General features: G+C 35.3%; 1 protein-coding gene across 5 annotated transcripts in view; it reads right to left on the bottom strand.

Moving 5' to 3' along the window:
* Window positions 1-16,179, bottom strand: part of Dhc98D (Dynein heavy chain at 89D) — a 608,487-nt gene that overhangs the window by 413,761 nt on the left and 178,547 nt on the right. For all 5 annotated transcript variants that reach the window (XM_081742517.1, XM_081742516.1, XM_081742518.1 and 2 more), the window contains exon 26: window positions 2,196-2,436. In XM_081742517.1, the coding sequence (XP_081598643.1) occupies window positions 2,196-2,436 (241 nt within the window). The remainder of the gene's footprint in view (window positions 1-2,195; window positions 2,437-16,179) is intronic.

Genomic DNA, 16,179 nt, shown 5'->3' with positions numbered 1-16,179 from the left:
GAAATCTGTTCTTCTATTTGTTGTTAAAAAAGTCCCGGATTGACTTGAACTACCCTCGTATACATAAACATCACCAAAAAAATCAAAATTAACACGACGAGGAATATGCACGCTTCAAACTCAAAGAAAAATTTCACCATGACATATTTATCGCATTTATTCTTCCATATGGATTTAAGCAAACATTTTATAAACAATGGTTAAATCGAAACGTATTAAAATTTACTATGTCTGTATAGATGAAATAATGTGATGTAGTGCATGTGTGAGTGAGAGAGAGAGAGAGAAGATAACTTATGTTGTCCACAAAAATTACATCGTTATGTGCGCCGAACATGAAGGAGCAGATACGAGCTCTGTCTAAGTTATTACAAGATCAACCGCAAAGTAAGTGTATATATATATATATATATCCTGAACGCGTTGGTGCTTGATGAGACAAGCACAACAAAGAACAAAGGACAACTTTTGATATAAAATAGCTAGTGATAATAATAAGAAACTACAGCCAATGTTCATGTTATAGCGTATGGTAACTGGAATCTTCTATCAGTCTATATGCATGATCATCACGTGAAAAACACAGGAAAACCTTATAAGGTAATATGGTAACTGGCTGACTACAGCACCAAGAATAAACACACTAGTACATTGACAAAAGAAATAAACAAATATGAATCAAGAATATAAGCACTGTTCTTGACGATCCTTATTTTAGCAAACTAAACTGAATGAAATATTGAAATATACGTAAAATTAACATCCAAAAATACACAAGAACTTCAGGATCGTCATTAATACAAATATTTCAAGTTGCATAGAAAAAAGGATTTTAGGCATACGTCTCAGCGAGTCAAACGTGACGCAAAGGTTCAATACAATTTTTTCTTTAACTTGAGGAAAATTGCAACAGAAATACACGGTACACTGAAGATAGTTTTGGGAAATAAAGAAGTGTATTTAAATGACTGCATGTATCTGTGACGGAAAGAGTACTGGAAAAATGAAATATTCTCTAGGGTTTACAGCATCCTGGTAAATGTTACGACTATGCTGGAAAGAATATCTAAGGAACAATTTTCTTAAAGCTTGAAACATTTGTGTAATCTATTTGAAAGGTGTACATTGGCTGGAGGGAGTTATTACGATAAGGAATTATGCAACTTTTTTCGAAAGAGTCGGAATATTTAATTGTTTTACGGATTTTTTTTTTTTCGAAACGACTAGTTAGCTAATGGCATGGAAACAATTAATTAAATACAATTTTATTGGTGACGTTTAAACATTTCCTAAAATGTTTAATTTAGTGAACTTCTGTACAGGATTATATGCTACCTTGCTCAGAAATTTAACCACACATTTTACTTACATCAAATTCTGTGCACTTCCAAGCTTTCGGATTTCTCCTGGATCCTTCCTCGCTACGAATAATAGGAAGAAAACATCAAAAGAAATGCACTCAGTGGGCAAAGCAGAGTAGAAAATACGTAGTCAATTGCCGCCTGTCTACTAGATTTTAGTCTACGAGAGAAGGTGCAGTTTTTTCCAGGATTATACAGGCATGAAGAAATTTAAAGGTATGGATCAAACAACATCTCAGAGATGCTAAAGCAGAACACCCAGTTTCAGGTCTTTCGAAACATTTAAAAGAAATATAATAAGATGTTATGATATCAAGAGCTTTACTTGAAGATACGAATGAAACGCAAAAGCTTGAATATTTTTCTCTTTTAAAAAAATCCAAAACTTAGTGTTGATAAGGGTTGGTTAAGTAATGGGAGCCAGTAATTAAAGAATATATACAGTATCGTCACAACAAAATCATTAATATTAACTCGTAACCTTTCCTGCGTGAACAAAAAAACTTACAAATTGAGCCAGCTGGCTCCAGAGCGTGCTGCATTACCATTTGATATAAGGCAGCAACTGACAAGATATTTTCAGCACTGCTTTATTCCGGTGAATATATTCCTTTTTTTAAATTCCGTAATGCTTTTATTATTTCCTCCAGGGAAGCCGAAAATCCGAAAATTTTAAAGTACTACAAGGTATTTTCAGAAATCGAAATTTCAAGTAAATACAATCATTCTGTAAATGAGTTTAAATTGTTTATAGTTTAATTCAAAAAATGTTTGTATTCCACGTCTTAATTTTGATCGATTTACCGAACTTTATTAACACATCTTGTATCTCACCTGTTCTATTCATGAGTTCCTTCCAGTGTCTCTCTCGAAGTGCTTCGTTCTTCAACTCAACAAAAAGAGGCACAGCATTCTTGAAATCCTTCATTTTCATTTCTAACACTTGTCCAACTGGAAGGGTTCTGAAAGCCCTGGGAACTTTACGGAATTCCTTCATAAAACCTTCAATTCCGTCAACTAGCTGCTGTGGATTCAAATTAGCCCATAATGTTTTCGCCCACACCTCACGTGCTAACTGAAATAAATAAATAAAGAAAGAAAGAAAACTGACCTTTAAAAGATATTTCTACTTATGACAAGTTATTAAAGCAGAATTTTCTACAAAGCTCTCCAGTAGTTCTCCAACTGTATACTGCAACAACCTGGGATCCCCTAGCTATTTGCAGAGAAGAGAAAAATGTACTCGATGTTAGTATTACGATATTAAGGTTTCTGTGCCTTCCCTCTTGTCCGAGTACTTCGCCTTTTCGCCACCAGATGCTCACTTTTCCGTTTAGCAATCACTGCTGGCACCAGTGGCGTAGGAAAGGGGGACAGAGGGCCCCCCTTCCCAAAGACGTCCGACAATGTACTTTGGTACTTTGATGTTTGTATTTTTTTAAATATATTTTTATGTTTATATATTTTTTTGTTTGTAATTTTTCTATATGTACCTATAACAGCACTTGCCCTCCCCCCCAAACACACATCCTGGCTACGCTACTGGCTGTTATCCTGGCTACTGGGAAGAACTGAAAGATCGTACCGCTCAGTTTGAATGTGTCCAGTATATCCACACTTGAAGTGGGCGGGGAGAGGAATCCAGCAGTTTTTTATTTTCGCGCACCTGCAGTCAGTCAGAGTCTATTTTTACAAGCCGTGTTGTTCAGCCGCAGGGCAAAACCTCAACCAAATCTTTTCTTTTTGCAGGTAGGAATAGAGTTTTTGTACGAAAAACGGGAATTAGGTTGCAGAGAACGTCATTCGCACCGCGTTGACAAATTTTCTTTCGTCCGTTTATCACATGAAACTCTTTTCTTTTTTTTTTCGATTATTACCAGAATATGAGATTTTTTAAAAAAAAACCTAAATGGTTCTTTGTATACAGAAAACAAACAAACAATACTAATATTTTTTTTTACATATCAGTATTATATGATTTTTTTCTGAAGTGTATGATGCATGAAAAATACACAGAATGAATTTTGACTTTTCTATTTGTCCCTATCCTTCTGAGTAGAGAGAATGCTGTGGCGCAACTAAAGGGCCTGCAGGGCCCGCAACATTAAGAGGCCCAGAACAGAAAGAGACCTATTTCAATTTCGAAGTTAAACTTTATAATGTTATGATGTTAAAAATTATGTGATGTTCCAACTATATCTCATTTTTACCTATGAAGACGGTAATACCTGAGCGATTATTTAGTAAATTAAATATCAACAAAACTTATAGTGACCAGCGAAAACATTATGACAACTCGCTACTTTTTGAACGAAATCATCGGGCTGAGATAAGAGCTACAAGGCATAACACAACCGCGCGCCAAACACGACAAGAATCTCACTCGATTAGTCAGTGTGGTGCTTGTGCCTTGAATGGGGAAGGACGACGATATATCAGGGTGACTAAATGGCTGGGAGCTTCATTTCGGAAACAGCGCGACTTGTCGAGTTTTCGTGATCTACAGTGCTTATGTATTTCAAAGATGGGCAAAGGACAGTGAAACCAGCATTGAACCAAACAACAAAAAGTGGGACGACCACGCCTCATTAAAAATGTTGGATGTCGTAGACTCTCGAAGTTGGTACAGCAGAATAGACGAAAACTATATCACAATATAATAATAATAATAATAATAATAATAATAATAATAATAATAATAATAATAATAATAATAATAATAATAATAATAATAATAATAATAATAATAATAATGTGCATTTTTTGCATATGAGCAAGTTGTGACTCACTAGATAGAACATAGAAAGTCAAAACTGTTCTCTGTAAATTTTACGTGACTTATGAATGTTGAAAGAGGGGGTCCGTTTAACATTTTTGCGGGAGGCCCATTCGTCCTTACTTACGCTACTCAGAGAATGTAAGGTAAAATAATAACACCAATATGCATAAACTCCTGGCGAAACAGTCCCTTGTGATCTGAGTCTGCAGCGGGCTTATGTTAGTGGTCAGCACAACTACACCCAACGTCGCCGGCTGTCTAGATTGAAGTCCGCTATCTTTTAGTTTTCCAACTTTTCTCTTGATATTTGGTCAACACAGCAATGTTTCAGTGCCACACCGTATCACTTTCGCTAATCATTTGGTAAAATTCAGGTTAGGGTAGTACTGAATTATTTTTGGAATATGCCATTTCTCATAAGGTAAAGTTCAAAAGTATTGTGACACAATTAAAAAGCTCATTATCAACCACGTATTCTTGCCTCTAATATCTCTAAAAGTTTTCGAGATATGTGTCAAAAATGGTTGAAACACTTGTAGTTTAGTAACTTGAAGAAGATAGTGAACTTCATACATGATTAGAATTGCTCCAATTTTTATTTTTATTCTTCTTTCTCGTAAAGAAATACAAAATCATAATTTCAACCATTTTGGTACATTTTTCATAATTTGAAGCGCGAACAGCTGGTTTCTTTCCTCACGTTTTGAACTTGGAATTTATATTCTATTTATTTATATATATTTTTATTTATTATGCGACAGAGGTAATGACAATTTTTGTCATTTCATCTCGCAAGATCTGTTAATTTTGACATTTATTGAATGATATAGGTTTTATAATACGAATAAATTTTTCGCAATAAAATGCGTGTAGTGGTCGTAAGAAATGACAAAAGCTACCATTGACCTTTATAGTTTGACTCATGCTTTTTCGATCATGGTATTCCCCTTAAATTTTGTAAAGGACAGTATCATTTTAATTATCTTAACCTAATTTCCTAAAGCATCTCATTCGTACGCTAAAAGAAAGATTTCTACTTTTTATGTATAAGATTTCTATTTTTTATGTATAAGATTTATATGTTTTATGTATAAGGGAATGGAAATTTATTCCAAATTCCTTTACAATTAAAGTCACCTAAACAGATATTCCTTCGAGATTTCTATATTTTGAAAACAAATTCACGATTTCAGTTCTATGTATTTACTTATTTCCATGTTTTCTTTATATCAATACTGTATGATCAGTTCCCAGAATTATTTTAGTTCCCCGGTAAATCCATTTATAACAAGCTCCAAATACTGCTACAATTTTAATGTGGTTTCAGGAGAATCTGCATATCTCATCCTTTTGTTACTCTCTATATATTCGTCTACTACGTAAACAAACATCAGTGAAAGAAAGAGGCTGAGAGCTAACATGTGCTCCGTGAGGAACGTTATCATTCCTTTCACTGATATATCTAGAGAGTCTAGTGTTGCCACGAGGCGAAACGAGACAAGACGAGATTTCTGGCTGTGTCGTTTCGTCTAGAAAAGATGTGCCCATCTCGTCTCGTATCGAATGGTTCTGTCTCGTCTCGTGGCAACACCAGAAAGGCTGAGGCCCACAAAAAGAGCTGTTATACCAAGTGGTTAAAATTACAACTTTTAACCAAGTTTGGTTAACAGAGCACAACACACAACACGACTGCTTAGTTTCGACTGAACCCGTAATTACTTCGATAGGAACATTTGTCAATACCGTCAGTACAGTCGAAAGGCAAGATTTCCCCATTTAATCTGATATCCTTTTTTCAGAACCCCTGGCGCCACTTCAACAAATAAGGAGGCCTATGTAACTTTCCCATTTAAAAAATGGTTTATCTTCGAATAACATCATAAAAGGATAAAAAAGATAAATTTTATTGTAAAATCAGAATCTTTTTAAAACTCAGTATAGAGAAAGGTTGGCACGTTTCTGTCTTGGTTCGGAACGAGAAAGACCATGAAACAATAGTTAGTTACTGATAAAATTGCCACTTCTACGCGAACTTGTACTTCTATAACAGGATTTTTATAAGTAGATATCTCCACCAGCCCCCGGAATAAAATCTTCTGAAACACAGATCTCAATGAACGCTTTACATTGTATTTAAATCTGGAGCACTATCACAAAATAATTAAACTCGAATCGATTGAAAAATGGAAGTGAAAGCTGTTTGTAAGAATCATTTTAAAAAATGCTTTAGGTATTCCCTGTTCTTTGTAGGATTTGAAACATTGAATCATTTGGATCATTTGAAATAATAAAAGATGGTATACATTTCGAAGGCAAATAATTTATTCCGAGTTAATAAATTTTTAAGCAAATTCAGAAACTGTGTTTGTATTTTTTCGAGACACGAGACGAGACATTTAACGAAACGTTTCGTATTGTATCGTGTCTCGCTTCAAAGGGTCCTGTCTCGTCTCGTTGCAACACTAAGACAGTCTCACGCATTCTCTTTCCAAGAAAATGAGCTAGAAACTTGAAAAGCACATTCAGTCAATTGTTAGAAAAACTATAGGCATAGCCACTGATGTGTAGAAGGTGACACAGGCGGAATTTGTTTTTGGCGAGTTGGAGCCGTGGGGCTCTATTATTTGGATTGGAAACATTGGTTCAAAAATATTTTACATTTAGCATACATACATACATACATACATATACATATATATACGTACACACACACACACGTACATGTGTGTTACATATACTTTAATTAATGTGTGGACCTAAGGACAAGGTCCGGTTCGCCCGCCCAAAATCCGCCTCTGGAAGGTGGGTTGGAAGCGCACTCCTGAAACAAAGAATTATGCTAATCGCAATCTTCTGAGATAGACTACCCCCCAAGGAATAAGTAAATAAATAAATAAATAAATAAATAAAAATAGTTTCGTAATGTTTATCTTCCGTATACGAGTAATTGAAAATTTTTAATGTCTCAACAACGAGAGCCGTACACAGGTGATCCTGCTTCCTGGCGGAACTTCCCTAGTTGCGGACAAAATTTCACACTATACCCTCTTTCGGCTCTCTCCCCCACAGTAGTTTTAAGAATTTTTATCTATTATCTACTCCCTTGGAGTAACTGTTGCTCTGTATTTTCACGGGCTTGCAACCGTCAGAATGAATATCTTGGCTGCTTTCCCAGCTACCCATTCAGCATGCAATAGATACATGCAATAACAATCAAATCCCACACAAACTACTCTACCCACCAAATATTTTAACATGGAAAGTTCTTTTACGCAACGTATTTCGTTTGTTTAAAATGGAATAGACCTAAATAAAACTTTTTTTTTTAATGTTCTTCTGGAGATTCGATAGCGAGATCGCTCACATCAAAAAATGAGAGAATTAGTGCTCTGACAATCTGGTAGAAACACAACATGCCATATATACATTACTGTGATTACATTGCTATTTATTCAATGATTATTTTGCTTAGAGCTTTCTTACTCTCCAGGGTACTCTTCAAGGGTATACAATTACTCTTCACTTATGTCGCAAAAAAATATTCAGCTTGCAAATTTATTTCGAGAACTTCTCATTCCGTAATACATGTTTATTCTCTCAATTTGTACGTACAGCCAACAAACTTACACAGAATCTCACCAGAGTTCAAATGTGAGGTGTTTGCTGTGAAACACAGGTCAGTTATATGGGAGGGGCTTTTAGAGTGCAATTCTAGGAACACTGTGGGCTTTTAGAGTGTAATTCTAGGAACGCTGTAGGGGGCCATCCCGCTCCACCTGAGAAAAAAAAGAAATCTGGCGGCACACAACTAATTCACACTGGTTACAAAGCAGGCACAACAAAGTTCTGAATGGAATATGTTTATTTTTTTGCACTATTCCATTTTCCGAACAATAACATTTACCGATGACCTGTTAGCCCCTCCACCACAGCCATCATGAAAACAAATTCAATCGGAATTTGGCCAGCTTGTTTCATCACGAATAATTATCGTTTGATCCCAACGCATACTGATGTATTACACACAATTTGGCTAGGGCTTGTTAGCACTTGATAATCAACATGTACCATTCCATAGATATTTCAATCGTAAATAGGTAAGCAAAGTTTCGTTAGTTTCTGGTAGAAAGTATGACAGATAAAGTTGATTGTTTATTTAACAATGGTGGCCTCTAACAATGAAACTAACAACAACAACTGAAATCAACAAGTACCATTTCATAGATATCTCTGTGGTAATCCGATGGGTGTGCCAAGTTTGGTCAGTTTCTGGTACAAAATGTAGCAAATAAAGTTGATTCTTTATTTAACAATGGTGGCCTACAACAATGAAACTAAGAACAATATGTGAAATCGACAGGTACCATTCCCTAGATATCTCAGTGGTAATCCGATGGGTGTGCCAAGTTTGGTCAGTTTCTGGTACAAAATGTAGCAAATAAAGTTGATTCTTTATTTAACAATGGTGGCCTACAACAATGAAACTAAGAACAATATGTGAAATCGACAGGTACCATTCCCTAGATATCTCAGTGGTAATCCGATGGGTGTGCCAAGTTTGGTCAGTTTCTGGTATAAAATATAGCGAAGTTGATTCTTTGTTTAACGATGGTGGCCTTCAACAATGAAACTAACAATATGTGAAATCGGCACGAACCATTCCATTGATATCTCAATCATAAATGAGTGTGCCAAGTTTGGTTAATTTGTGGTAGAAAATATGGTAGATAAAGTTGACTGTATATTTAATAATGGAGAAATCCAACTATTGTTTATTTAACAATGGTGGCCTTCAACAATGAAACTAACAACAATATGTGAAATCGACACATAGCATTCCATAGATATTTCAACTTTAAATGGGTGTGCAAAGTTTGGTTAGTTTGTGGTTGAACGTATAGCCGTTAAAGTTGATTGTTTATTTAACAATGGTGGCCTCTAACAATGAAACTAACAACAATATGTGAAATCGACCCATACCGTTCCATAGATATCTTAATCTTAAATGAGTCTGCAAATTTTGGTTAGGTTGTTGTAGAAAGTGTGGCAGAAAAACTTGATTGTTTATTTAACAATGGTGGCCTTCAACAATGAAACTAACAACAATATGACAAATCGACACATATCTTTCCCTAGATATTTCAATCTTAAATGGGTGTGCAACATTTGGTCAGTTTCTGATAGAAAGTATGGCAGATAAAGTTGATTGTTTATTTAACAAGGTGGTCTCTACAATAAAACTAACAAAAATAAGTGAAATCGACACGTACCGTTCCATAGATGTCTCAATCATAAATGAGTGCGCCAAATTTGGTTAGTTTGTGGTAGAAAGAGTGTAAGATAAAGTTGATTGTTTATTTAACAAAGGAGAAATCCAACGATTGTTTATTAAACAATGGTGGCCTTCAACAATGAAAGAACAACATGTCAAATTGACACATACCATTCCATAAATATCTCAATCGTTTATGAGTGTGCAAAGTTTGGTTAGTTTGTGGTAGAAAGTATGGCAGATAAAGTTGATCGTTTATTTGACAATGTAGAAATCCAACGATTGTGTACTTAACAATGGTGGTCTTCAACAATGAAACTAACAACAATATGACAAATCGACACATATCTTTCCCTAGATATTTCAATCTCAAATGGGTGTGCAACACTTGGTCAATTTCTGGTAGAAAGTATGGCAGATAAAGTTGATTGTTTATTTAACAATGGTGGCCTCTACAATGAAACTATCAACAATAAGTGAAATCGACACGTACCGTTCCATAGATATCTCAATCGTAAACGAGTGCGCCAAATTTGGTTAGTTTGTGGTAGAAAGAGTATAAGATAAAGTTGATTGTTTATTTAACAAAGGAGAAATCCAACGATTGTTTATTAAACAATGGTAGCCTTCAACAATGAAAGAACAACAATATGTGAAATCGACACATACCATTCCATAGTTATCTCAATCGTTCATGAGTGTGCAAAGTTTGGTTAGTTTGTGGTAGAAAGTATGGCAGATAAAGTTGATCGTTTATTTAACAATGGAGAAATCCAACGAATGTTTATTTAACAATGGTGATCTTCAACAATGAAACTAACAACAATATGAGAAGACGACACATATCTTTCCCTAGTTATTTCAATATTAAATGTGTGTGCAAGGTTTGGCCAGTTTCTGGTAGGAAATATGGCAGATAAAGTTGATTGTTCATTTAACAATGGTGACCTCTAACAATGAAAGTAACAACAATAGATGAAATCGACACGTACCATTCCATAGATATCTCAATCGTAAATGAGTATGCCAAGCTTGGTTAATTTGTGATAGAAAGTATGGCAGATAAAGTTGATTGTTTATTTAACAATGGAGAAATCCAACGATTCTTTATTTAACAATGGTGGCCTCGAACAATGTGACTAACAATATGTGAAATCGACTGGTACCATTCAGTAGATATCTCTGTGCTAATCCGATGGTTGTGTCAAGTTTGGTCAGTTGGTGGTAGAAAGTGTGGCAGATAAAGTTGATTGTTTATTTAACAACGGTGGCCTTCAACAACGAAACTAACAACAATATGTGGAATCCACACGTACCATTCCCTAGATATTTCAATCTTAAATGGGTGTGCAAAGTTTGGTGAGTTTCTGGTAGAAAGTACGGCAGATAAAGTTGATTGTTTACTTAACAATGGTGGCCTCTAACAATGAAACTAATAACAATATGTGAAATCGACACGTACCATTCCCTAGATTTTTTAAAGTCCATTAACCAGATTATATCCGTTTTTGCTAAATTTTTGAATTTTTTATTTTATTTTTGATTGTTTTAATTTTATTAGTTGTATATGTTAACATTGGTGACGGTGGCGCCATCTATCGTTTTAGACACAAACTATTTGGACGTTATGAATAACCTTAAGCCTAGGGTTTATATTTTTTGAATATCGTTCTGGTACTGGCATCGTGAACCGAAACAAAGTTTGGGAACCACTGCAGTACATAAAATAATAATAATAATAATAATAATAATAATAATAATAATAATAATAATAATAATAATAATAATAATAATAATAATAAACACACCAGCAATTATGACTTTAAGAAAGCTGATTTCTTACAGGTTTATTACAGAATTAGGAATGTAAAAGAAATCAATGATCCTACCAACAATGACGATAAAATGTCTGAAATCTTGTATGGCAATATAGATGAAGTTTTTGATTCTCATGTACAGAAGAAACTATATAATAATAACACAACAAATAAGGACCCATGGATGACTAGATATCTTAAATCATTGATAAATAAGAAAAAATATTTTGTAAAGGCCAATCAATCAAATAATAAAATTTGGTATACTCAAAAATACTATTATGCGCAGATTACATGAAGCTTTTTAGAGTAGTTAATAACGAGTACGATAATTATCTGTTGCAGAAAGATTTAGACACAATAAATCATTGGTGCGAAAATAATTTATTAATGATCAACTCTAAGAAAACCAAACATATGACTTCAATAATAAAACTCAATATTTTGTTAGCAAATATAAAATTCATGGAGTAACAATAGACAAAGTTGAACAAATTAAAGATCTCGGTATTTTGTATGACAGGCTATTAAAATTTGGTAATCATATAAATGACATGGTACAATCAAGAAGAAAAACAATAGGTTTTATACGTGGCCTGATTTTATAAATGGTAGTTCGCGTGTGTGTTAGATCCAAACTAGAATTTAGTTCAGTTGTCTGGAACAGTCTATCTAACACTCTTGTTAACAAAATAGAAGCTGTACAGAAATGTTTTATAAGTCTACTATGTTATAAAATGAAAAAGGATTAATATGCATATGAATATAGGCATTAGTTAACATTTTGGGAACTTCAATTTCTATCGGAAAGTTATTGATAAATTATTTATTCAAATGGTGTTGGATTACAAATATAGTAGCGAATATTGCTTAGAAAATATGGAAATAAGAGTGCCGATTTTTAGTGTTAACAATCGATCGACACTGGTTGCATTAAATTCAAAACGTGAAATACTAAGAAGGGTGACAATGTCTTACAATTTAAAATGAACATGTTAGGAGAAATATCAGAGCATTTCTTACAAAAATTAAACTGTTTTAACTTTATGACAAGGATTCTAGCTGCCAATCTTTATTTTATTGTTATTGTGTATTTTTCAATGATTTTTTATATTATAATCTTTAATTCAAAGAACCAGTCTATTTTTTATGTTAAAATATGGCAATAAGTGACCAAGATTTTTGCATGCTGAAAGTGCAAAGCAAGTCATTCTTTTAAATGTTAGTTAAATGAGATTTTAATTTGCATAGTTCTGTTAATAGTATATTATGAAATGACTATTTTTAAAAGTTTTTATTTTCTATATCAGTTTGAACCTTATAATTCTAATATTTATTAACCTTCTGACAAAGGCCTCTAACTGCTCTAATAGTCATTCTATACTGTAAATTTTCTGGTCTGTTTAAAATGATTATATAATAGTTTTAACATAGTGCTGTATTGTTGCCTACGAGCTGTTCATAGCACTTAAAAAATAAATAAATACAATTATTATTATTATTATTATTATTATTATTTAACAAATTTTCAAAAGTTGAATGTTATGGTAAAAATATTATATAATTCCTTTATGGTTTTATGGTTGTTAAACACGAAAATGAAGCTTAAATAAATTGAATAAATAATTTGCGAGATAATGGCATTATTAAGCTGGGCAAAAGAAATTCTTAAGCCACACTGTGTAGTTCCTATGGCCTTTGAGCAATATTCACTGAACTTTGCATGATAAAGTAGATCGTCGAGGGTAAATTTCCTGCGTCTACTTTTTAAAAAATATATGCAAAGACGTAAGAAACAAATTCTTACATTTAGTTCTGTATTATATGCTATTCAAGAAATCTCTAAATTTTGAGCGTTGATAAAGGTCATTAACTGAAACATTTGTGAGTTAAGACATACTTACAATCTGCATATTTCATATTTTGCTGGTAATCTCGCTCAGTTCAATTTTGAATTTTGAATGTCGTTGCCTAGTAATATGTATGATAAGTTATACAAGTTATAAGACATTCAAGTGATTTCCAAAGGTGTATTTATTATGGCATACTGCACTCCATCTGTTTATATTGTAAGGATCACTGCCTTCAGCCCTAGCACATGTTACCACAATACGTGCTACTACTTACAAACAGTGCAAGCAGACGAGAAACTACAACTAGAAAGACACAAAACCAAGACGATGGAGCCCGAGGAGGAACGAGCCACCAGGAGACCATCTATAAAAGCGGAGCCTAAAGAGCGGAGATGTTGCAGCTGAACAGAGGAATCGTCGATATGACTGTGGAAACCTTGCGGTGTTAACGAAATAGTCACAGCCAAACACAGCAGCGAGAGAAAAACTGTTGTGAGCAGAGAAGAGTAACAGCCACAGAATAGTCTTTTCAGATAATTCTGTGAGCATCTTAAGATAGAGATAGTGTGTAAATAAAGAACTGAAAATTACATACACAGTACACACACCGCTTCCTGGAGAAATAGGCATCGTTTTGCGTCGGCTGGACCCCCTATCGTGAGTCAAGCTTCGCGCTGGCCATATAGGTTGTACAGCCTTTGGCGACAGTCGGCTGACGTGAACACAATACTATCTCTTCGGGATAGCATTAGAGAGGCAAAAACACAAAACTTAGAGGAACCTTTCCCTTCTCACCGAAACAAGTTTTACCACTAACCAAGAAGTGCGGCCCTTTCCAGAGACATGCCAAGACCACGAAAGAAGACACCAAAGAGAAGACCGGCGGAGACCTATACAGAAGCGGTGCAACAAGAGAATGAGGTCAATTTGGAACCTTTCTTGCAAGTTGCCCCAGTGATCATCCAGGACGTGTTCCCAACTTTCTCTGAACGCGACGTAGTCAGAGCCATAGCCAGAAAACTTCACAGATACGAGTTTGAAGTGAAGTGCTTACGTGAACATAACTATAGTGTGTATTTCAGAACAGAAGTGTCGCGGAGCATGTTCCTGAAGTTGTTCAAAAACGCAGATCCAGCTACAACTTTCGGCTCCACGTCAGTTATCCTGGAAGAACACGATGATAAGCAACACGAAACTGCAAAATCTCCAGACCCGCAACAAGAAGACACCACACAGGCAGAGAAACCAGCACCCACACAGGTGATAAAGCCACACTCCGGCTCTTATGAGAGCCACACAAATATACAGGTGAAAAACCAACCAAGTCAAGTGTCGAAGCCACACACAGTAGAGAAATCCGGCTCTTATGAGGACCACAGAGAAACCACACTAGAGAAGAAACCAGCACAAGAAGAAGACAACAGCCACCAAGACAACTCTTCCCAACGTGAAGAAGCTCAGAAAGAAGTGCAAAATGACCAGACGGAATCGGCCGATTTCCAATTAGTGAAGAAGAAAAATAGAAGAAAACCCAATGCTACTATCAAGGAGTCAGAAAAGAAGCCACAACGAGAAACAACATATACTTGCGTGATCAAAGGGATTCCCATCACAAACAGCATTGAACCAATCAGAACAGCACTCACGGAGCAGAATATTAAATTCACCAACCTTATTCGTATCCAAACGAAAACTGGCCCAGCACCTATGCTGAGACTATTCTCAAACAGTGCAGCTGACGTAGACAAACTAACAACACATGGACTAACAGTCCAAAATAGACGCTATAAGGTGGAAAACTCCAAACTACAACCAAGACCGATGCTCTGCTGGAACTGTTACCAGTATGGGCATCGCCGCATTCAGTGTACAACACAGCAAGTATGTTTCCGTTGTGGAGAATCTCACACAGAAGACTGTAGAAAACCTATTAACAAGAACTTCTGCGCTACTTGCAAAGAAGCCAACCATAGAACTGGAAGTAGCAGCTGCCCCAAGAAACCGAAGACACATAAACAAAACAAACTTATCAATTTCTCAATAGAAGAGAACACTATCACAACTGGCCCTTTTCAGGACCAGAACACGCAGAAACCATCATCGTCCAGCGAACCTCAACATCACATTCCAACTGAAGAAACAATTAACTCAGCAATAGATTCTGCAACCAATGACATCATTATGTGGGTAACTACAGTCCTAACATTAACAACACCGCAAAACGAACGACATAGGATACTAGATGCCATACAAATAGCAACGAAGAAAGTCTTCTTGAAAACTATAAATGCACTAACAACAACTTCCGGTAAGCTCCATATCACTAGGCCCACCTATGCTGAAAAAATAAAAGAACAACGAAAACCTGCTAGCACTGATGTTTCAGAAGACAAGGCCACCAATAGGAATAAGGAAATCCAGCCTCCTCAAAAGTCACGCAGTAGTAGCAGCAGAAGGAAAAGATAGAAGAAGATGAAATATGCTGCAGCCTGCAACCCAATGACAACAACAGCACAGACATGGACTACGATACGGATATTTTGCATGTTAAAAAAATAACAGATGTCCCACTAACAAAACACTCCCCATTACAGACAACACAGATTTTTATAAACATTCAACAGATGTAAGATAGGTTTGCATTTAAACAGATAAGTTATTGATTTAATACTACAGACATGTTTACATGGATTTTCACCACCCTTCTTATGTGGTTTTGCCATGTAAATACTTATGCATGCAGCATGACCGATATAGGGGGTTTTTTCCTGGTTTCCAGGTTTTTTGTCCCTCTCTCAAAACATAATAAACCTTCTCTCGCGCTTTCCTATCATCTATTTTACCCTTCTTTCCTTCTATTTCTACACATTTAGATTTGCGTGTAAATGTCTCCGTTAAAGATAGAAGCCGCGACATACACTCCCATCCGACAGATACTTTAGTTTACTAATTGCATGTGAGGAGAGGCATGTAGACAGATGGTTGATGCCTTACTCTCTGTCAGGGCGCGGGCTTTCCTGAGGGGCGTCCTTAAATATAATTTTTCTGTTTTCTGTTTTCTGAACCAGCTATCAGTTTGACAGCTGATCAAATAGCC

This window comes from Thermobia domestica, chromosome 16, assembly GCF_964235325.1.
Source record: "Thermobia domestica chromosome 16, izTheDome1.hap1.1, whole genome shotgun sequence".
Classification (NCBI taxonomy): Eukaryota; Metazoa; Arthropoda; class Insecta; order Zygentoma; family Lepismatidae; genus Thermobia; species Thermobia domestica.
Note: the sequence above shows the minus strand (reverse complement) of the source record. Positions and strands in the feature narration are given on the sequence as shown.